Genomic DNA, 22,280 nt, shown 5'->3' with positions numbered 1-22,280 from the left:
TCACACCCGTTCCTTAAATGTTATCTGGCCATGCAGACGGTTTTAGCTACTTCCACAAGTACTTTAAATCAACATTGGCTGTTTCACAAATACCTCTGAGTTATTACTGTCAGTTAGTTACAAAAATAAAAGCATTAGTTATTATTTCACAACTACAGCTACTTCTGCAAAAGTTAACATTCTAATGCACAAACCATGGCATCCAGTTCAATATTTTGCAAAAGCCAAAAGTAGTATGTATGTTTTTCACACTGTGCACAAACTAAACTATCATCCAAGAATGATGTTCTGAGGATATGAGCTACACAGGGGCCAGGGCATTGGCCACAAAAAGCTGACAAATTATATTACAGCAAAAGCAGTTAAAAGTGATTACAAACTATACTGCATCAAAATCGTTGTGACTAAGAATAAGTTGCAGAAGTCAAGACATAAGAGCAAAAGCCACCAACTACATAGTTCTCTATAACAAACCCAGGGCAGGTGTTTCCCTTGCAGGGAGCACTGGGGCCTTCCCCGGGCCCCTTCTGCCCTCTGGCAGAGCCGGTGGCATTTTCCAGCACACGCAGTTTGTAACCAAGAGTCGGGTGCAGCCCAGAAGGCTCCGAGCGCCTCCTCCCAGGCTGACTCTGCAGATCCGAGGCTGCTCTGGGCTCTGCCAGGGCTCTGCTGGGGCTCAGCTCTGGGCCAGGCTGGGCCCGCTCTCCCCTCACATTGCTCCGGGCAGCCGAGTCACGGAGGGAGGAGGAAGGGACACCTCAAGGGAGTTGAGGTTTAAGAGAGTTTTTATTCAAAAAACTGCCATACCAAACAGGCTGTCATAAGAGCCATAACAAACAGGCTGTCCTAACTACCATAACCAACTAGCACTGCTAGCTGCCATCACTAACTAGTTGTCCTAACTAACTACTGTAACTAAAAGCTGTCCTCAAGTGCTTCATCTCCTCTGCTGCTCCCTCAGTTGCTTTGCTGCGGTGATCAGAGGGGTCAGGCTGGAGAGAGGCTTGGCTGATGATAAAAATGGGTGCTGCCCAAAGGATAAAAAAAAGAAAGAAATGAACTGTTACTTTCCAGAGCAACTTTCTCACAGGCTCTGTTGCAACAGGACAAAGGGAAATGGTCTGAAACTCAGGAGAGGGAAGCAGGCTCAGGTTAGATCGAAGGCAGAATATTTTTGCCAGGAGAGTGGGGAAACACTGACAGAAGGTGCCCAGGGATGTGGGAGGTGCCTCCTCCCTGGGAACATCCAAGCTCAGGCCAGGCAGGGCTCTGAGCACCGGACCTGCCTGAAGATGGCCCTGCTCCTTGTGGGGCACCAGGGGCAGATGCCCTCGAAAGGACCCTGCCAAGCCAAACCCGGTGAGGATTCTGCTTGCTTTGCGTGTGGAACGCAGCGAGGCTGGAGACTATCGGAGGGGCCCCAGCAGAAAACCCCTCCCTGGCGCTGCTGCTTCCCCTCGGCCGCTCGGCATTCACCTGCAGCAGCTCCTGGGCAGACCAGCGCTGCTCCTCGTCCGGCTCCAGGCTGCACTCGAGGAAGTCCCGCAGCAGAGCCGACAGGCGCCGGGGCTCCTGCAGCTGCGGGGTCCCGTTGTGCCGGATCAGAGCGCGAGCCTGCAGGAAAAGCAAACTCAGCGCTCTGCCAGCTTCCTTCCCACCCACAGGTGCTCACAGCGACCCTGGGTTTTCAGCCCCAGCTCCAGGGGCACTTTCCTCCCTGGCACAGATGCTGCTCACAGCTCATTGTCCTGTGCTAACCAAAAAACCCAAACCCTGGTGCTGCCACAGTCATTGGAAACAGCTGATGCACTTGCATCACATTTTCAGGTCATCCTCACAGCCAGAAGAGCTGCAACAGCATAAATCCCAAAGCAAATTGTTGCTGGAGACTGCGGAATCTTTGTCTGTGTTGAGGCTCAAGTCCTCTGGGAATTCCCTTCCCCAGGTGCAGAAACCTCCAGCTGCTGCTCCCAGTGCAGGGTCACCCTGTGCTCACAGGGCTCTGCAGCCCCTGGAGAATTTGCCTCTTACCATGGCCCTCATTTCCTTGAAGTAAGGAGGTTCTCCTTCCACCATCTCGATGGTCACAATGCCAAAGGACCAGATGTCCACCTTGGGGCCATAAGGAGAACTGGTCACAACTTCTGGGGCCATCCAGTGAGCAGTGCCCACCATGGAGCTGCGCCGGTCCTGCTCAGAGCTGAGCTGAGCACAGAGGCCAAAATCAGCTGAGGACAGAAACAAACACTGTCAACGGCAGCTGGAATGAGGAAACCAAGCACCAAGACTCCCCACTCTCAGTCTGAGAATGCAGTAGTGAAGTGAGCTGGAAAAGTGCTCAGGGCTGTAGCCAAGGGAAGGTGGAACTGGACCCTTAAAGAAACCCTCAGCTTTTGTGCAGTGGCTTTTACTGATTCCCTTGAAGCTTTAGATTCCAACTCCTGCCCCTCTGGCAGGGCCATACCCAGAGCAAAGCCACCCCTGGCACCCTGCTGCTCTCCGGAGCTCTCTGCAGGGGCAGCCGCTCTCAGCTGGCAGCAGGGGCCGGGCAGTGCCCCCAGCAGCCCTTGTGGGGCTCTGGCCGGCACTGGGAAGCAGCCCCACAGCCGCACCCGGGAGCGCCGTGCCTGGCCAGGAACACCCACCCAGCTTGACAGAGCCGGCCATGCCCAGGAGGATGTTGGAGCTCTTCAGATCTCTGTGGATCACCCGGTTCGCATGGAGGAAATCCAGGCCCTGCAGGCACTGAGAGAGAACAAGAAACACCAGGACAAAAACCAATGGCCGGAATCTATCACACAAGAAAGGACAGGTTGGAATTCTGCCAGCAGCAGCTTTGCTGTGACAGGCCAGGAGTGCAGAGCAGACAGGCTCCAGGCAAACGGTTCAGGGCAAAGCTGAGAACAGCACATCAAATCCAGAACAGACAGAGAGTGCCACAACAGCAGGAAAGAGAGCAAGAACAGAGCAGAACTGCAGCGATGCTGGCAGGCCGTTCACTGCAGAGCCTCTTTCTTCTCCAGCTCATAAAAACAACAGAGAAACAGAACCCTGAGCATGGAGCCACTCCTGTTCTCACGCCTCTGTGGAAGGACCATCGTGTCCAAGCCGTGGCAGCCACAGGCAGGATCCCTCACCTCCCGACTGACAGCTGCCATCTCTCCTTCAGCCATGCGTGTCTGTCTGACAACGTCCTGCAAAGTTCCTCCATCCATGTATTCCATCACCAGCCAGAGATCTCCGTCAACAAGGAAGCTGGAAGAGAAAAGCAGTGACATGGAGACGAATGTGCAGTGCTCAATTCCCCCATGGAAAAGCCTGGAGTGTAGTTTTGTTTCCAGGTCACTTGTTCATGAGGACAGAATCAGATGGAGAGACATTCCTGCCAGGCTGCAGAGTCCTTGGAATCTGCACAGTCTAAAGGAAGAGACACCTGTGAGAAAGGAGATGCCTTAGATGGCAAGCAGGTGAAAAAAGCAGTTTAGCAACAGCCCAGATCAGTGTGGAACCACAACACTGGCCCCCAGCTGGTTCAGCTTCTGAGCTCATCAGTTCCACCATTCCCTGCAGAACAAGGCACCACAACCCCCAGGGTTATCCAGGGGAGGAGGCCGTGCAGCACTTGGGACAAAAGCAATCAGAAAACCTTTCAGAAAGTCCCTTCAGAAACAGGCAAGGCCAGTGCAAAATGGGCAAATGAGGCATTTCTGGAAACAAGGCCCTGGTTTTCCTGGCATCTGCAGCAATGGAAAAGGGCTGGGAAGAAGAAGCCAAGGGAAATAATTTCTGCTGTGATTTATCAGCACTTGCTGTAAGACACAGAAAACGGGGTCAACTTGAAGGAAAAAACAAACCAAAGTAACCAAAGCACACGGAGGGAGCGAACTGCCAGGCTGTTGTTTTGGGAAGATACGGCTGGGTCAGGCATTTTCAAAACAGGCTACAGACTACGGGTGCCAGGAAAGGTTGAGGCAGGGCCCGTGCACGGGGTGAGGCCTGAAGCACTCACCTGTCCAAAGAGTTGACAATGTTGGGGTTCTTCTTGTCCTTCAGGAGCAGGAGCTCATTCACAGCGTGTTCCCCGTTCTGCCCTCTGAGACTCATTTTCTTTATGGCCACCTGAGGGGACATTGCAGACCTTTAACTGGAGGAGTCTGTGGCAGGAGGCCACAGCCAACACGGGGCGAGGCTTTTTGGAGCGACGGAGCCGGGCTGTGCCAAACTGCCCTGGGATGGGCACCAGAGCTCAGCAAGGGCCACTCCCACAGCCCATTGCTCTGCTTGCTGGGGCTGCTTACAGGACACACGGCCAGAGACATTTGGCCTTGCAAGCTCTGCAGAAATGGCCCCTCAGCTGTCAGCCTCCAAGCTCTAACCACATTCTCTGCACCTACAGTCTTCTCAAATGGCCTCAACACTCTCATTACTATTCAAACACATTTTGCAAGCAGGAGGTCATTCTGGTTCTGTGAAAACAGAGCAAAACAGCCAGGAACCCTTTAGCAATTCCATGGGATTTGGTCATGATTTCAGATGCAGCTGCTTTGTTTGGGATTGCACAACAAAGCAAACACACACATCCATTGCTCAGGTGATCCCTGTCACAGGCTGTCACTGACCCCAGACCCAAACAACTGCAGGGTTTAGGAGAGAGCTTTGCCCTGGACATCCATCTTCTCATTTCTCTCCCTCTCTCTCTGTGGACAGCTGAAGTGGAATTAAATCCCCAAATTGACCCCAAGCAGGATCTCACCCTAATTAGGCCTTGAGGTACCCTTTGAAGATGAAAGGCTGGATGGAAAAACTGCTAAATAATGCTCCTGTCTGAGGCTGGGGTGAAGATAAATTGGGCCTCAGTCTCCAGCCCTGATCCATTCACACTTTTAGATATGAAGAGCAAGCCAGCGCGTCCTGCTCTGACAGACACCGCTGCCCTCCTTGCATCCCTTTGGGCACTCCAGAAGGACCAAGTGTGTCCCAGCTGTGCTCTGCAGGCTGACACTGCTCTGCCTTCAGAGGAGCAGCCTGTGCAGGAAAGCTCTGCTGGCCCCCAGAGCTGCAGCCACAGCTCCCAGCAGAGGGGAGAGCCCTGGAGAGCTGCCAGACGTGCTGGGCGTGTTGGCACTGACCTCTCCTCCAGTGGCCCTGTCGAGTCCTTTGGAAACGGTTCCGAAAGCCCTCGAGACAAAACAGCAGAGAAGAAAGAAGCAGCGCTTGAGGCCCTGGGAGTGAAAGCCAGCCCAGACAGGAGATCTCTGCTGCCTGCAGTGCTCACAAACACCTGGGTGCATCAACCCTTGCAACAACAGCACAGCAGCCACCAGCCCTCTGCCATGCCAGGTGTGCAAGGGAAAACTGAGACCCAACACGAAGGAATTGGGCTGGAGCAAATCCCAAATGTCCACACTTAATTGCTTTAGTTCAAAACCTGAAGTGAGCAATGGGTGTCTAAAGAACTGGAAAAGAATGCATTTCATCCTTTTCCATTTCCTGCCTAAGACCTGCAGGATCCACAAGGGCCCTGCCATCAGGCAGGTGATGCATTTTCCCCCAGAGTGCATCAGCTCTGTGTCTGTTGCTGAATGTATGGGCTCTACAAGCTGTGCTAGAATAGAGCACTTATTAGTTCATCTCTGGTTCCTGTTTCCAAACCATTAGGTTGTTAATGCTGACTGGAGGATATTTTTTGAAGCAAAATATTTGAAAGAAATCTCCTTGAGAGCTGTTGTCTGACAGTCACCAGATGGTGAGTGGCTCGTTCAAGCAATCCAGTTCCAGACACAGAAGATCTCCCAGGTCCTGCTCCTTGCTGCAGGCAGGACACTGCCAGCCTCAGGGGCCTGTGACGGCTCCTTCTGACCACAGTTCTCAATTCTGATCAGGACTGAGAGACAGCAGGATGGCACCCCAGTGTCTGAAGGTGTTTGCAGCTCTCCTGACTTCTCCCTTGATCCTGCATCAGCACAGCCCCTGGGCTGCTTGTGCAGAAGTAGCTGCCGTGCACTTACCCTTGGCCAATCTGCTCCACTTCCAGGTATTTCTCGGCAGGCTCCTCCACGCTCACGATGTTCCCTGAAAGAAACCACGTGGAAGAGGCTCCCTCCCAGAGCGAGACCCCACCAGAGCAGAGCCAGAATGCAGCCCCACTCCCTGGGGCCGTGAGCCCCTTGGTCTCAGCTGGGGAAGGACAATAAATGCCCCTGTGACATTCAGCTGCAGAGCAACGCTGGCTGCAGCTGATGCCGAGACACACACACAGCCCCTGCTCTGAACACAGGAACAGAGCAGACGTACTCAGCTGCACCAGGCACCACTCCCCTCTCCCCTCTGGCTGCAGGGCTGTGCTGCTGTCAGAACCTTCAGCCCAGGATCCCACAGCGGAGGGAGGTTCCGTGTCCTCTTCCCAAGCACAGGGAGGATCAGTGTCCTCTTCCCAAGCACAGGGAGGTTCTCCATCCTCTTCCCAAGCACAGGGAGATTCTCCATCCTCTTCCCAAAACGCTGCAGGTTCGCCATCATCTTTCCAAGCCACAGGACATTCACTGTCCTCTTCCCATGCTGGGAGAAGTTCACCCTCCTCTTCCCAAGGCACAGGATGTCCTCTGTCCTCATCCCACACCATGGGGGCTTGGCCATCCTCGTCCCGCACCAGGGGACATCCACCGCCCTCGTCCCACGCCGGGAGATGTCCACTGTCCTTGTCCCATGCCGTGGGAGCCTCGCCGCTGTATTCCCACAGCGTGGGATGTTCGCCCTCGTCTCCCAGAGCAGCGGGAAGTTCACTGTCATCCCCCGGCACCGAGGGAAGTTCACCAGCGTCCCCCAGAACAGCGGGGAGCTCACTGCTGTCTTCCTCCTCTTTGGCCTCCTCTTTGGGAGCAGAGGGAGCCAGAGGAGGGGCTGGTGCTGCTTTTGTGCCCTGTGGACAGACGGCAGCGTGAGGGACGGGAAGTTCTATCTCAGTGATCACCTTATTTACCTTCAGCTGCACATCCAGCTGCACGAAGCAGAAATTTGGTTTGGAGTACTTCAAACTAACAATGGGCTAAAGTCCGCATTGCCACTTATTGTTGGGAATTCCATATTCCACCGTGGCTAAAGCCAGCAAGCAATCCTCTGCCTGCAAAACCAGACCTGCAGCTCTTCAAAAGCTCTGCAGCAGAAAAGGAGAAATCTGCTGGGATCCCTTTGCTGCTGCTGCTGCTGCTGCAAAGACTCTGACAGGAACTTTCCTTCAGCCTCCCAGGCTGGCACTCGGCTGCCACATGCCGAGCTCACAGCTTGCTGCACAATTCCAAACACCAAAGGTTCCTTTCCCACTCACCGGAGGAGGAGCTGCTCGGAATCCACACATGAGGTGCCCTGCAACGGGAGAGGGAACATGAACCAGATGCTATCAGGAAAAACTGCCTGTGGTGGGAAATGCAACGGAGCAAGGCAACCACGAGAGAGCATTTTGCTTTCCCAGCGTCCCTCCAGGAGCCACAGTCCCTTCCCACAGCAAGAGAACAGCACAAAATGCTGGGCTGGGTCAGTTCTTGGCAGGGCAGGGAGTTCCCGGCTCTGCTGCCACAGACTCCCCGCTGGAGGGAACAGAACCCCCCAGGGCTCATTGCAAATGCTGTGCACGCCCCGCTGGCTGCAGACACCCCCTTTTTCAGCTGCAGCTGCTGGCAGGAGCTCTCCCAAAGCAATGGTGCCTTCATGGCCATTTGGTTACAAAGTCAGCTCGGGTCCAGAGGAGGAACAGAAAGCACACAGCAAGCCCAAAGCCACAGCACCGAGGGAAAACCTCGACTTACGTGCCAAGTGGGTTAAAAAATAGCCCGAATAAGCCACAGAGTACAGCATGCAAACTGCAGCAGCCACGTGCTGGATCATTTTGGCTGAGCTGCACACGTCTGCAGACTGCAGCCCTGCAAGCACACAAGGACACCCCTCAGGGCTGGGCTGGTGCTGAGAATGCCTCGGGCAGGAGGATCCTCCGGCAAGGAGCAGTGCCCAGAGCCACTGGGGACACTGAGGCCTCCGTGTCCCACAGCCACGGGAGCACCTCGGGGACGTGGCAGTGCTCCTGTGACATCACAGCAGCAGCTCACGCAGAAACCGCCCGGAAGGTTCTCCTGGGTCACAAAGGAGCACAAAGAACCCTCCCAGGGCACAGCCTATTGCCCAAAGGCTCCAGGAGGAGCTCTGAAAATGCAGCAAACAGGGACACCCCATAGCCCAGCCTGAACACTGAGGAGGAACAAGGACGGGAGCACAGCAGAGGAAACAGGACCTTTAGTCACTGCTACTTCTGACTAAAGCCAGCAAGCCGTGTTCCCGCGGGGATCTTTGTTCTCGCTCTAAAAACAAGCAAGGTGCTCCACTCTAAATATACAGAAGGCAGGAACTGGGCAGGAGGTGGGATTAGGAAGGAGGAGGAGGAGGGAGAGAGGAAAAGGAGGAGGAAGAGGAGGATGAGGAGCAGGAAAAGGAGGAGAAACAGGAGGTTCCAGTGCCCCCTGAGGCCGCAGCACCCTTGGCCCCGGGACCATCGCCCCCAGCTCATCCTGCAGGTGAGAGGGGAGGGGGAGCTCGTCCCAAATATATCGGGGAGTCTCTGAGAGGGTTTTTTATTGGGGTGTGTTGGGAGCTTGCAGATTGTGGAATTGAGCCCCAGATGTCGTCTGGGAGGCCCAAATAAACCCTGGGAGGTTTTTTTCTGTGTGTGTGTGTAGGTTTGGATCTTTCAGGACCCCAAAGCTGAGCCCCCTGGGGGATCTTTGGGAGTCCACGTGGCCATTGCCCAGTGTCACCAGGGGGAGGACATTGGTCCTGGGGACCCCCGGGGGAGCAGAGGAGGGGAACCCCTGGGACCCCCGGAGTGGGGAGAGCAGAGAGGGGCGATCCTGGAGCTGGGGGACCCCCGGCTGGCTGGAAAGGGGGGGAGCCTGGAGAGGAAGGACCTCTGGGATCTCAAAGTAGAGCATCAGGGGAGAAGGGACCCCATGGAGCCCCAACAGCCCCTGGATCATCCCTAAGCAAGACACCTGAGAAGGGGGAACCCCTGAAGACATTGGACCCCCATCATCCCAAGGAAAGGAAACCTCTGGAACCCCAAAAGTGGAGAGATCAGAGATAGGGAACTCCTGGGAGTGTTGTTTTGGGCTGAACCTTGATACTGTGGAGATTTTCATGGACACAAGAGTCCTGCTGAGTTCTAGGGATGGACTTGGGCAGGAGGAGCCTCCAGTCCAAGGCGCTCCCACCTTGTTTTTCCCCAAACCAGGATTTTTCATTCCCAGGGCATGGCTGGATGGCAGAGGAGGAAAAGCCCCGGAGATGCTGCAGGAGGAGGAGCTGCAAACCCAGCCCAGGGAGCCAAGTGATTGGGATTTTTCACAATTATGGTAGCACAGGATGGTTTCTAACACCTCTCTGCCGGGGCTTGAGGAGAGTCAGGGTGAGGAAGATGGGTCCTGCCCTATTTAGGCAGCCTCGCTCTGTTCCCCTGGTGTGTGACCACAGACACAGGTTATGATCCACGGGCAAAAGGAGACAATAAAACAAAGAACAGGGAAAGGATTCCCTAAAACCGCGGTAATTAGCCCCTGAGACTAAAGTATACACGAAGAACCAAGACCCAAGGACAAAGGACAGGTGAGTATTTGTTGGGATGGGGCGGATAAGGGGGGAATGAATGTTTGTGACAGAGGCTGCTGGGTACCCCAGACTTGCCAAGTGATTGCTGCAGCCTCTCACGCTGCTTTTCGTCTTTTTCGTGGGAAAAGCGGCCAGTAAAGAGACCAAGGGAGTGATAAAAAAGAGAGAATCCCCCCCGGGGAAACTGGGACTGGGTCTTAGGAAGAAGAGGAACCCCGTGGAGAGAAGAAGCCGAGGGTTTCCTGGCCACTGTTATAACCCATCCAAATTAAGTACCTGCAGGAAAAAGGGGGAAAATTATTAGATTGCAAAGAAGTTAAGAAAAAGTAGTAATACATAAAGCATAGAATATCCAAAAGGAGAGAGATGCATTTGTTTTACATTTAATCTTAAAAACATAGTCCAAAATCCAGTAAAAAACAATTAGTAAACAAAAAAAAAGTAAAACCAACACAACAGTCTAACTCTGTATTAACCCCCAATTTTATACTAAATCATATTATAAAACTCCAAACAGTTATAAGGACCATAAGAAACAAAGCTACTCAAACATTAGAGTTAATATTAAGCCAGGAAAACCAAACAAAATCTGCAGTGTATTAAAATATGTTAGCGTTAAACTATTTATTAGATAAAAAAAAGAGTATACAAATTATTAAAAATAGATAGCAATAGGGAAGTCATCCTAGAAAAGAAAAAAAATCCCAAAACCAAAAGATATATTAAAAAAGATTATGACCCAGGTATCAGTCCAAAAATGAGAAAATAATGTTAAACACTAAGAAGTGGGTTACTGTATTGAGAATGAAATAGTAGAAAAAAATAAAATTCTTCCTTTTATGTGTTACAAGTGTTTTAATGTTTCTTCTTTGTTTAATCCCATGTTTTATTAGATTACCAACGGAGTCCAAAGAATACAAGCAAATAAAAAATATTGCTTAAGCCAAATGATTTATAAAAAATAAGAAGAAAGATGGTGAAAAATACATATTTTATGACTGGCTTTTCGCAAATATTTTAATGAATATTATATGTGTAATGTTAGAAAGTTATTCTGTATTCATTCTCTTAATTAGTGTGTTAAATAAACTAATGGTGTAAGTTTTAGGTTCCAAAATAATAAAATAGAGACTATGTATGTGGTGGGAGGTTTTTTTGTTTTTTTTTAGAATGACATACTCACTTTAAAGAACACCTAAATCTTCAGGAAAAAAAAAAAAGCATTTATACTTTTGCTATCAAAAGAAGCTAATTTCTTCAAACCTTACTCAGAGTTGAAGACGCCTTAAGAATTAAATGAAACAGTTTACATACAACAGAAAGAGTTCTTGTTTTAAACAGAAGGTATGAAAAATATATGAATATGCAACCAGCTTTACTTTTAAAGCTATTCCTTTGTCCATAAAGTATGCTTTTCGTAATTTAGCGTCCAAAAGCATCCAGACGTCTGCAATTCTTTGCTTTTTATTGTCTTATAATTATCCTAACTCTAAACTTTACTATTCTAACAGTATTATTATTTTTATAACAATTTTATTATTATGAAAGTTTAAAAATTTTAAAAACCAGGTAATTAGCGTTTTTCCCACCGGCGATGCCTGAGAGGAGGCTGTGAGCCCGCGGGCAGAGGGGCCCCGCTGGAGCAGCCTGTCCTGGCAGGACTGAGCCCGTGGCACAGTGACCCACGCTGCAGCACTCGGAGGGGGCTGTGCCCAGGGGATGGACTCCGCTCCGAGAAGTTCCTGGAGAAGTCTCGGCCGGGAGAGAGCGCAGGGTGCAGCAGGGAACGACTCCTGTCCCTGAGCAGAGGGAGAAGCCCCGGGGGATGAGCTGAGCATGGCCCCATTCCCTGTCTCCTGCCCTGCCGGGGGAGGAGGTGCAGCTGGGAGCAGGGAGGCGTGGGGAAAGCTGCATGTAAGGCTCTGCACTGACTTCTCCTTCTCCTGCTCCGAGTCTTTGGAGTTTTCTGCCAGAAATCTCTCCCCTCACCCACCCACCCACAGGGCTTCGGGCAGGTTTCCCTTTTGGGGGGAAATCAAAGCGAAGCACTGATGCGCTAACGAGGGGCAGGAGAAGTGAGGCTCCTGGGCTTCCCGCAGAGGCGGAGGCACGGGAGGCGCAGGGCCGGGAAAGCCGTGGCGGGAGGCGCGGAGAAGTTTGTTTGTGTGGGCAGCTCAATCCCGGCTCGGCCCGGGCCCGTGCCGGGGCTGTTCCTCATCTCCGGCTTTCCCCTCACGCAGCCCGGGGGCGCCGAGAGCGCAGGGCGAGGCGGGGCCGTGCGCAGAGCCCGCCCCGAGCTCGCTGCCATTGGCCGCCGGTGCCGTCAGTCGCGGTTGCGGCGCGCTGATTGGTGGGAGCGGGGCGCGGCGCGGCCCCGGCGGCGGGCTGAGGGCGGCCGTGGCCGCGCAGCGCCGCCATTGGCCGAGCGGCTGTGCGGGCCCGGCAGCGGCGGCAGCGGCCGGAGCGCGGTGAGGCGGCGGCGGCGGAGCTCGGAGGCGGCCCCGGCGCAGGTGGGAGCCGCGCTGGGCTCTGCGGGGGCTCGGGGCTGGCTGCGGGCGGAGGGGGCGGCAGGGGGCTCCGGCGGCTCGCCGGTGCCGTGTCCGGCCCGTGCCGGCCCCGGGCTGAGGGCGCTGCGGGAGCGGCTGCCCGCGGTCTCCTTCCCGCCGGGGCCGGGCAGGAGCCGCTGCCGGAGCAGCGCTGGCTCGGCCCGGCTGCTGTGGGTAGGACAGAGGGGCTGCCCCGCGGCCGGGAGCGGGCGGGGAAATTCCCGTCGCCGGAGGTTTGTGTGCCCGGAGGAGAGCGAGGAGTCCTGTCAAAGTGACTTTATTGCCGAGCAGGGGCAGAGGCCGTGGGGCATTTGCCGTGCGCTCTCTGCCGTGGCTGTAGTCCGCAGCCTCCTTTTTATCCTCATTTTCCCGGCCGCATCTCCCTCTGCCTTTGCCCACCGGCTGAGTTCCTTGGAAGGTTCCGACTTCCCGATGCGCCTGGAGCCTGTCCTCGTTAATGTGCACTCTCCTTTTGTAGAACAGCCGATATTCATGGCTCTGTTAAGTCTTTGTTCTTCTCCCCGAAGTTCGGGAATGTAGCGGGACTTTGAGCAGCTGTCTGGGTCAATTTGTAACATTTATTGGGACTGATTTTTTCTCGCCTTGCTTCCTTATCTACAAGTGCCCGGCCCTATCTCCAGGCAGATTCAGTCCTTGACTCTGTTTTGTTCTTCCCGGGTCCTCTTTGGTTTTGGGATTATTCTCGGTGCCCTCATTCCCTGTCCTTTTGTAGCCGTTTGTGGATCAGGAGGCCTGGCTGCCACCTGCATGCCCTGGCTCAGCTGCTGGATGAGCTGCACTGCCAAGGTGTGGAGCATGGTAAAAAGATGAGAGTTGCTGCAGCACAGAAGAGGAGAAGCAGCATTCGTTTGACCCCTGGTCTGCTGGGGAGCCGGGGAACCGTCTCTCATTTCCATCCTTTCCATGTTTGGACCAGTACATAAACTACTCTACTATTTCCTTTGTTAGCTTTTTCACCACTTTTCCCTTGCCATCTCTTTGCCAATATAAGTTTGAGTCATTTACTTTTCCACAAACTCCTGTTTTTTCTGCACACAGATAATCTGATCCCATCCCCTGGTGAAATGTTGTGTTCCTCATTTCATGGCTTGGTCGGCAGGAAGGTCAGGAGCTGGAGGTGTCTGGTTGGTTCTTATTCTGAGGACAGCTTGTAAGCTAATGATGCCATTGAAATGATAAATGGGTTCTCTGTCTCCTGATATGAATTTGTGAGAAAAGCCAATCACTTGGTTTTTAAAATATTAGAAGTATAATAGTAATAAAATGGTTAAAAAAAAAGGAATACAATTAGACTAATAAAAATTTAGAGTTAGGACAATTGCATGACAATAAAAAGCAAAGACTTACAGATGTCTGGATGCTCTCTTGGGCACTTAAACCACAACAAGCATACCTTGTGAATAAAGGAATCACCCCTAAAAAAATACACTATTGCATATTCATATATCCTTCATGGTTATGCATACATTCTATTTCAAACAAGAAACTCTGTCTGTTGTATGTCAACTGTTTTTTTTAATCCCCATGGCATCCTCCAGAAATTAACTAGAAATTAACTTCTACTAAGAAAACCATAAATTCCTCTTGTCTGGACAATTTATGTGTTCCTAGAGTGAATTTAGTTGTTCTCATTCCTTAAAGCTACATTTACCATACTGTTAAAATGTTAATACAGCACAACTAATCAATATAACATAATACATATAGTAACTGTCTGCACAGAGCCATATAACATGCATTTTCCACAAAATAATTTTTTTTCCCAGGGGCTGGTCCATGGTGTTGTAGGATTTGTTCTGGTGCCCCTTCATCTTTTCCCCATGTTTGGGCGCTCCCTCAAACTGGGGCTGCATCAATTGACCATTTTTTTTCTTACTCCTGAACTTGTTATAGCAAAAGCCCAGTGCTCTGATACACCCTGTACAGCACAGACAGAGGCAGTAGATCTTGGAGTGGGCAGAGGGATGATCCCCCCCTTATTTTAGTGAAGTTTTCCCAACATTCTCCATTTGCTGTTTCCCTTTGCAGCTTCAGCCATTTCTGTTGCAGAGTCAGAGATCCTCAGCATGGGCTCTGCCTTCAGCTGTGCAGATTCCATCTGTGCAAGCAGGCAGAGCTTGGGGTGAGGGGCAGAGGGAATCAGCCAATTCCTGCCCCAGGCAAGAAGAGCCAGGTACATTGTCCCCACTTTGCCCCAGCAGTGTTAATTTGCATTTCTAAAGCTTCTTCTGGGTGCCTGGAATGCAGCTTCTCTTCCACAGCAGCCTTCAGCAGCCTCACTTGTGCCCCCCCCCAGAACCTGCTGCTTTTTTTTTCCCCTTCAAATCATCTATTTATTGTTTATGAGTTAAAGGGTCACTTTTAAATCTCATCTAGTTTTGTAAATTTTGAAAAATTTCAATCATTTTGTTTTTAAAATTTTATAAGTATCATAATAATAAAATGGTTATAAAAATAATAATACAATTAGAGTAATACATTTTGGAGTTAGGACAATTACAAGACAATAAAAAGCAAAGAATTACAGACGTCCCAAGAAAAGCATGACTTGTGAACAAAGGAATCACCCTTAAACCAATACACTTGTTGCATATTCATACATCCTTCATGGTTATGCACACATTCTATTCTAAACAAGAAACTCTGTTGTATGTCAACTGTTTCCTTTAATCCCCTGGTGTCTTCAAGTCTGAGCAAGGCCTGAAGAAATTATCTTCTTCTGATAAGAAGCCATAAATTCCTCTCCTTTGGAAGATTTAGGTGTTCTTGGAAGGGAGCATCTCATTCCTAAAAAGAACTCCCCCCACATACATAATCTCTATTTTAACATTATGTTGTAACCTAAAACTACACTTAACACAATACGTAAGGGAATTAATACAGCATAACTTTCTAACATTACATATATATTATTCATTGTAACACTTGCGAAAAGCCAATCTTAAATATGCATTTTTCACAATCCCGCCTCTTAATCATTATAATTAATTTGGTTTGAGCAATATTTCTTATCCTCTTGCATTCTTTGGACTCTGTTGGTAATCAAATAAAACATGGGATTAAACAAAGAAGAAATGTCAAAACACTTGTAACACGTAAAAGGAAGAATCCTAATTCCTAATTTCATCCCATTCTCAATACATTACCTCACCTGCTAGTTTTTAACATTATTTTCCCATATTTGGACTGATACCTGGGTCATAATTTTTTTCTGATATCCTTTTTTTTTTTCCAGGATGACATCCTCATTGCCATCTATTTTCAACAATCTGTACACCCCATTCTTTAGCCAATAAATAGCATAAAGCCAACATATTTTAACACACTGCAGGTGATGTTTGGCTTTGCAGACTCAATATTAATTCCAATGCCTGAGCAGCTTTGTTTATTATCTTCTCTATAAATGCTTGGAGTCATTTAATATGACTCAGGATATAATTTGGGGTTAATACCGAGCTAGACTGCTGTGCTTGTTTTACCTTTTGTTTACTAATTGTCTCTTTACCGAATCTTGGACTATATTTCTAAGATCAAATGTAAAACAAATCCATCTCTCTCCTTTTGGACATTCCATGCCCCAAGTATTACTACTTTTCCCTAAGTTCTTTGTAATGTGATAATTTTCCCCCTTTTTCCTGCAGGTACTTAATTTGGATGGGTTATAACAGTGGCTGTTGACATGGGGGTGTGTAACAAAAAGGAACTTTGGTTTCTTTACATGTAACACTTTCTGTAGCATTTGTGACACGATCTTGCTGCTATCTCAGAAGGGAAAAGACAACAAATGAGAGACAGAAACAGGAATGACAGAGGTCTGGCATGGCTTATACCCCCACCTCCCCTGCCTGTGGGTTTGCTGCCCACAGCAGGTACGTGTGATCTTCTCCCTGGTGAGTACAGTGCTCAACCCAGGCTTGCCCTCTGTTTCCCTTGTCACTCCTTTTTTACTCATTTCCAGGCAAATTGTTTTTGACACCTTTTAACTGTGGTTTCCCACCGTTCCTCAGGTATCTCTCAGTCCACAGGCACTAATAATTCCCATCTATAAAACAGAGTTATTACTTCAGTTGGTTTGGGTTCTCTCTGTCTAGGGGATTGATTCATTACTGATACCTCTTGCAACAAGAACATAGATTTTGTGAACTATAACACCAATTATTCCCATAATTTGAACATTCACTTGTAACCCAGCTAGCGTGTCCAGTATTGGGATGAATCAAATAAAGTATACAATATAGCACTGATGGCAATTTCCTTTCTTCCCTGTACAAGTCACAGGCTAAGGCCAGACTATAAGAACTCTTTGACTCAAACACTCCCGATCCTCCTGTTCGAAGTGGCAGTGTTCCTCTGCCAAGGAGGTGTCGGAGGCGTCTCAGGGCTTATTCAGGCAGGGCTTAGAACCAGTGATGCAAGCTTTGCCTTATTTCTCAGTTAGGTGTTGTTCTTTGTACCTGCCTTGGATCATGTGGGTCTTCCCAAACCATTACCACCCAGTCCTGGTTGAAAGTCAGTTTGGTATCACCCGGTTTAGATGTGATAGTCCATTCCTCACGTTTCTTCACAAATTCTTTTATTTTGCTGTCATGAATTCACCCTCTTTTCCATGGTTGGGATTGCTGCTTTAGTAGTACCTGGAAAGGACTTCTCAATCGCACAGTGTTAAAAGAAAAACAATACTGCATTAACTTTTACCATTAGTTTTCTTCAAAACTTTCTGGGTTTAACTACAAACTTTTTCTATAGCTGCTTCTTCTTCTTGTATCCAGCTGTGCTAATTCCTGCAGAGGCCAATTCTTCTTCCTGTGAGCTATAAGTAGTTAAAAAAAGACTAGCCCAAATTTAACACAAGATGTATCACATCTCTTGGTTTTTTGCTTTTTAGGCAACATCTAACTGTTTTAGTCTTACAGACCCATTCTTCAGAGCAAAACCCTCCTTTGCTTCACAACAAAAATCAGAAGGAAAAAAAAGAAGTCTTGTTTAAAAAAATAAACCACATTGTGAGAGTCAGCGACCTCTGCTTTGATCTTATCTCTATTGGCAGTCCCACTCTCCCTATTTTTCACAGCTTTGGTTTTGGCTCTGTCCTTACTCACTCCCCTCCCCTTGTTGTCACTCTGTCTAGCAGGAATGGGGGAGAATTTACAAATAGCGACGGTATGGGGACTTTGGGGTGTATTTCGCTCTCCCTCTCTGTCTCTTTTTCTTTCTCCCTTTCTCTCTCTTTCGCTCTCTTTTTCTCTCTTCACATTTCAACATTCACATTCCAATATCAGTCCACTTTCTAACATTAGTCCTACATCCTGGAGAGGTGAGTCTGCCAATCACCTCTCCCCCCCTTTTTCAACTTCCTTACAAATTAAATTACTTTTGTTATGTGTGTTCTGCAGGCCTGTAATTCACAGCACCCTCCGCCAAGGGCTACCAGCTACCCACAGCTGACAGTGCTAAAACTAAAGACTTATTTTGCTGTCACAATTTTCCATTCACAAGCTTGAAAGGGTTGTAGGAACAAGGTAAACCACAACTTACTTCCAAAGTGACCTTGCCTGCACTAAAAAATTTAAGGCAATCCTTGTTCATGCAATATAATTTGCAAAGAAGCCAAGGTTTGATTTGGGAAGGGCATCTGAGGACACAGAGCATGAGTTTTACCAATCTATAATTTGAAGAGGGAATAGACAAAATGTGGATACACTGGGGGAGACAGCAAGTAAGGAATTTATCTCTGCAATACTCTCTTTTTGACTGCCAGGAAACACTCTCTGAAGAGGTTTCTACGGTACAAACAATAACTGGATGGGAAGAGGCACTCCTGAATTTAAGCTTTGATGTCAAAGTAGGAAACTGCCCCTGAGCACTGCAGTGCTGGAGCACCCTGCCTGCAAACTCACCAGAGGCAAGCCACTGCTGCCACGCTGCAGGGCTGCCTGCAGCACAGAGGGAATCATGGCCAAGCCCTCCCTGCAGGCCTGGGTAATCCACACAAGGAATCACAGTTGCTTCATAGCTCTCTAACTCATTCAAGAAATAGGAAACTGTAGTAAACAGAGATCTCCCTCACCATCTTTTTCATATGTGTGTGTCACACACCCACTGTGACGCTGAAACTAACAAATTAACAATTTACATTAGAAGATACTGAAATTTTTCTTCATCTAGCTTTGTAGGTTTCCTTTTTCTATATGTAGCCACCTCCCATTGTGGGAAAAAATGAGCCCTATTTTTTTACAAGTGTTTTGTATGCACAACTTGAATTGCTGTTCTAGATGCACTGCAAGTAGTTAGCACTTCCAGAAAAACTAACAAACAAACAAAACAAAAAAACTAAGAAAGCAAAATACATTTGGGTACTTGAAAAAGGACTGGTTGGAAGGAAAAATGTTTCTCATTGACCTACCAAGCAGCTGGTGTTACCTTTAGTTTAACTTTACACACTGAGAACACTTGATTGAACAACCTGCATTGACTCAAATTAATAGCAGGTTTTGCTATGTCACAGCTGTAAACTAGTTTTTCAATCCTAGAGTACAGTAAATTATGTATTTCAAGATAAAAATCACAATGCAAATTGGAAGAAATTTAGTACACAATTAATTTACCTCCAAAAGTCAGTTTACGACTTTCCTCTACCAGGATTGCAGTAGCTGCTATAGCTTGAATACACACTGGCCAGCCTTGATTTTCTGGATCCCACATCTTTGATAAATAAGCCACGGGTCTCTTTACTCCTCCCCACTCTGGAAACAAAACCCTATGAGCTACCCCCTTTTCTTCATTTACATACAGATGAAAGGGTTTTGCTAGTGCAGGTAAGCTTAAAGTTGATATTGGGGCTAGTTTTAACTTCATTTTTCTTAGTTTTTTGTTAGAGGGAATGCCGCGGGAGACAAGACTCATGATATCATGATCATCAAGTCTCAGTTTATTGTGACAGCTTACACAGTTTATATATGTCGTTAATTAGCTCATACATATTGCAAAAGCCGAGCTCATGATTGGTTGCTATGTGACTTGTACTATTATCTTAAAACTATCTTTATTATCGATACATGCCTGTCCAGCTGGCCTTGCAGTTAGAACAGTTTAGTACTCCTTTGTTCTTCTCTATCTACTTCTACATACCAAGCAGTTTCAATATCCTGCTTTCTGCACACCATCTACTCTTCAGGGCCATGCGAACTTTGCAGCAGTCACGTAGCCCTCCCTATTTGGATTAATTTTACAGTATCATGTCCCTTGTCGTTCAACCATTCCTCTGTCAGGCTCTCTTCAGTTTTTCATTATCCTTTTTGGTCCATTTTATATCATTTCCCTCTGTCAATTTTTTTATTCAAAAATTTTACTGCCTGTGTATATCCTTCAATCCACAATATATAATATCCCAATAATCTGAGTAGCTTTCTGATTTCCCCCTTTGAAGGGGGAGGGGGAAGGGATAGAATCCCTGTGTTTCATTCTGGGTTGAGCTTTCAACTACCCTTCCTAATCAAGTGTCCAAGATATTTTACCTCTGATTCTACAAATTGCAGCTTCCCTTTTGATACCTTTAATCCTTTTTCCCCAAGAAAATTCAAAAGCTTTATAGTAGCCTCTATAACTTCAGCTTCAGCTTTCCCAGAAAGTAAAAGATCATCAATGCATTAGATAACTTGTATTCCAGGGGCAGTGGGGAAAGTTTGTAGTATTGTTTCTAAAGCTTGTCCAAATAAGTTTGAGGATTCTGTAAACCCCTGTGGTAGTTTTGTCCATCTTAATTGCTGTTTTCTCCCAGTTAGTGGGTCCTTCCATTCAAAAGCAAAGATTACTTGCTCTCCTGGGCTAATGGGCAAGCCCAAAAGGCATCTTTAAGGTCCACTACACTAAACCACTGATGCTGGGGAGGAACTTTTACTGAAAAGAGTGTAAGGATTTGGTACCACTGGATAGCGGGTCTGAGTTCTTTTGTTAACCTCCCTTAAGGCTTGTACCAGTCTATAGCTCCCATCAGGCTTCTTTACTGGGAGTATTGGGGTATTATGGGGAGACATACAAGGTTCTAATGTCCCATCCTTTATTAGTCCTTCTATTACTGGCTTTAAACATTCCCATCCTTCTAAAGATACAGGATACTGCCGTACACGTATGGGACAATTTTTTTTTCCTCAATTGTAATCTTTATGGGGTCAATATTTAATCTTCCCCTATTTCCCTCCCCAGCGCAAACTTCCTTGTTAATGCTTCTTCCATCCTCCTGGCCTAGTTTTAAAAGTCTATCTGACATCTTCCCATCTTTTGGATCAACCCCTATTCCTAATTTCACTTGTAAATCTCGTCCCAATAAATTGCTACCTGCCCCTGGGACCAAGAAAACATCCCTCATCCAAAATCTAGTTTCTCCCTCTATTGCCACATTTTTAATAATGGGTACTGTGAAACTCTCTCCTTTTGGTCCTGTTACTTTTACAGTATCTTTGCTTACACTATAAGCTTTTGGAATATTTAACATAAAGGTTCTTTTTGCCCCTGTGTCTACCACAAATTCTAATTCTTCTTCTTGGGGATCCACTCTTGAAATTATCTCAGCATTCCCCACCTGGACCCCCCCTGCACCCCCCCCTCGGCCCCATGGCCCCGCGAGGGGAATTTGGGGAGGTGGGAGTGGGGCAGCGCCAAGGCCGGGCCCCCCCGCGCTGTCCTGGCGGGAGCGGCTGCAGTGGGGACCGAGTGCGGGCGGGAGCGGCCGAGAGCCCAGCGCTGCCCCAGCCCGACCTGCCCCAGCTCCATCCCTGCCCCTGGCTGGGATGCTGTGGGTGTGGGGGGAAGAGGGAGCCGGCAGTGGGTGCTGGGCCTGGGGGCAGGAGGAGAAGGGAAGGAGAAGCAGGCTTGAGGAACAGAATGGTCAAACGATGCAGGTGGCAGGAGAAGGTGGGTTTGTGCAGAAGGAGGAATGGCAGGAGGAAGAGGAGTGTGAGGAAGAGCAGGGACACAAGAGGAGGAGGAGGAGCAGAAAGAGGAACCAGCAGAAGGTTCCACCCCTCCCTGTGTCTGCAGCCTCCCCCCAGCCCCAGGAGCGCTGCTCCCCCCACATGCAGCAGGTGACTATGGAGATGGATCCACGATCTTCACGGGGTGAATCTTGGTGTTTCTGAGCTTGATATGTGTCTTGAAGTTTGTGGGATTTTTGGGCTGGAACTTCGTGTTTTGGAGGTTCTTACAGACACAAGATTCCCAATGACTTCCTGAGATGAACTTGGGCAAGGAGGAACCTCCAGTCCAAGGTGCTCTTCTCTTGTTTTTCCCTCAAACCAGGATTTGTCATTTCCAGGGCGTGGCTGGATGGAGGAGGAGGAAAAGCCCCGGAGATGCTGCAGGAGGAGGAGCTGCAAACCCAGCCCAGGGATCTGCAGGGAGGAAAGAGCCCCCCTGAGCCAGGAAGGCGGGCGGAGATCCAGGCGGAGCTCGGAGCTGGTGGAGAAGCCTCATGGCAGGGAGAAGCCCCACAAGTGCTTGGAATGTGGGAAGGGTTTCAGCCGGAGCTGCCACCTGATCCGGCACCAGAGGATCCACACTGGGGAGAGGCCCTACGAGTGTGGGAAGTGTGGGAAGAGCCTCAGAGACAGCTCGGACCTGGTCCAGCACATGGTGATCCACACTGGGGAACGGCCCTACGAGTGCTTGGAATGTGGGAAGAGCTTTGGGTGGAGCTCACACCTGCGAGCACACCAGCGCATCCACACTGGGGAGAGGCCCTACGAGTGTCCCCAGTGTGGGAAGAGGTTTCACACCAGCTCTGATGTCCTCAGACATGAGCGGATTCACACAGAGGAGAGGCCCTACTGCTGCCCTGACTGTGGGAAGGGCTTCAAGGAAAACTCCAATCTCACTGTGCACCGGCGCATCCACACTGGGGAGAGGCCCTACAAGTGTGGGGAGTGTGGGAAGAGCTTTTCACAGATCTCAAACTTGACCCAACACCAACGGAGGCACCACTAAGGGAAGCCCTGTGAGTGCCATGAGTGAGGGAAGAGCTTGGAGTGAGGGAAGAGAGTGAGGGAAGAGCTTGGTGTGCTGCTGCAGCTC

At 49.1% G+C, this 22,280-nt stretch overlaps 1 protein-coding gene across 1 annotated transcript; it reads right to left on the bottom strand.

Annotated features, from left to right (window-relative positions):
* Positions 1-667: 667 nt before the first annotated feature.
* Positions 668-7,881, bottom strand: LOC146764321 (serine/threonine-protein kinase PAK 3-like). The gene is made up of 12 exons (XM_085565001.1): positions 7,803-7,881; positions 7,325-7,362; positions 6,980-7,045; positions 6,574-6,868; positions 6,009-6,072; positions 5,130-5,178; positions 4,010-4,119; positions 3,138-3,255; positions 2,646-2,745; positions 2,032-2,228; positions 1,477-1,614; positions 668-1,027 (listed from the first exon to the last, which is right to left on the bottom strand). The coding sequence occupies exons 1-12, from the start codon at positions 7,879-7,881 to the stop codon at positions 938-940; spliced, it is 1,344 nt and encodes a 447-aa protein (XP_085421127.1). The 3' UTR covers positions 668-937.
* Between the last annotated feature and the right edge of the window lie 14,399 nt (positions 7,882-22,280).

This window comes from Lonchura striata, chromosome 35 (genome assembly GCF_050655825.1).
Source record: "Lonchura striata isolate lonStrDom1 chromosome 35, ASM5065582v1, whole genome shotgun sequence".
NCBI classification, from domain to species: Eukaryota; Metazoa; Chordata; class Aves; order Passeriformes; family Estrildidae; genus Lonchura; species Lonchura striata.
This window is presented reverse-complemented; position numbering and strand designations above follow the sequence as displayed.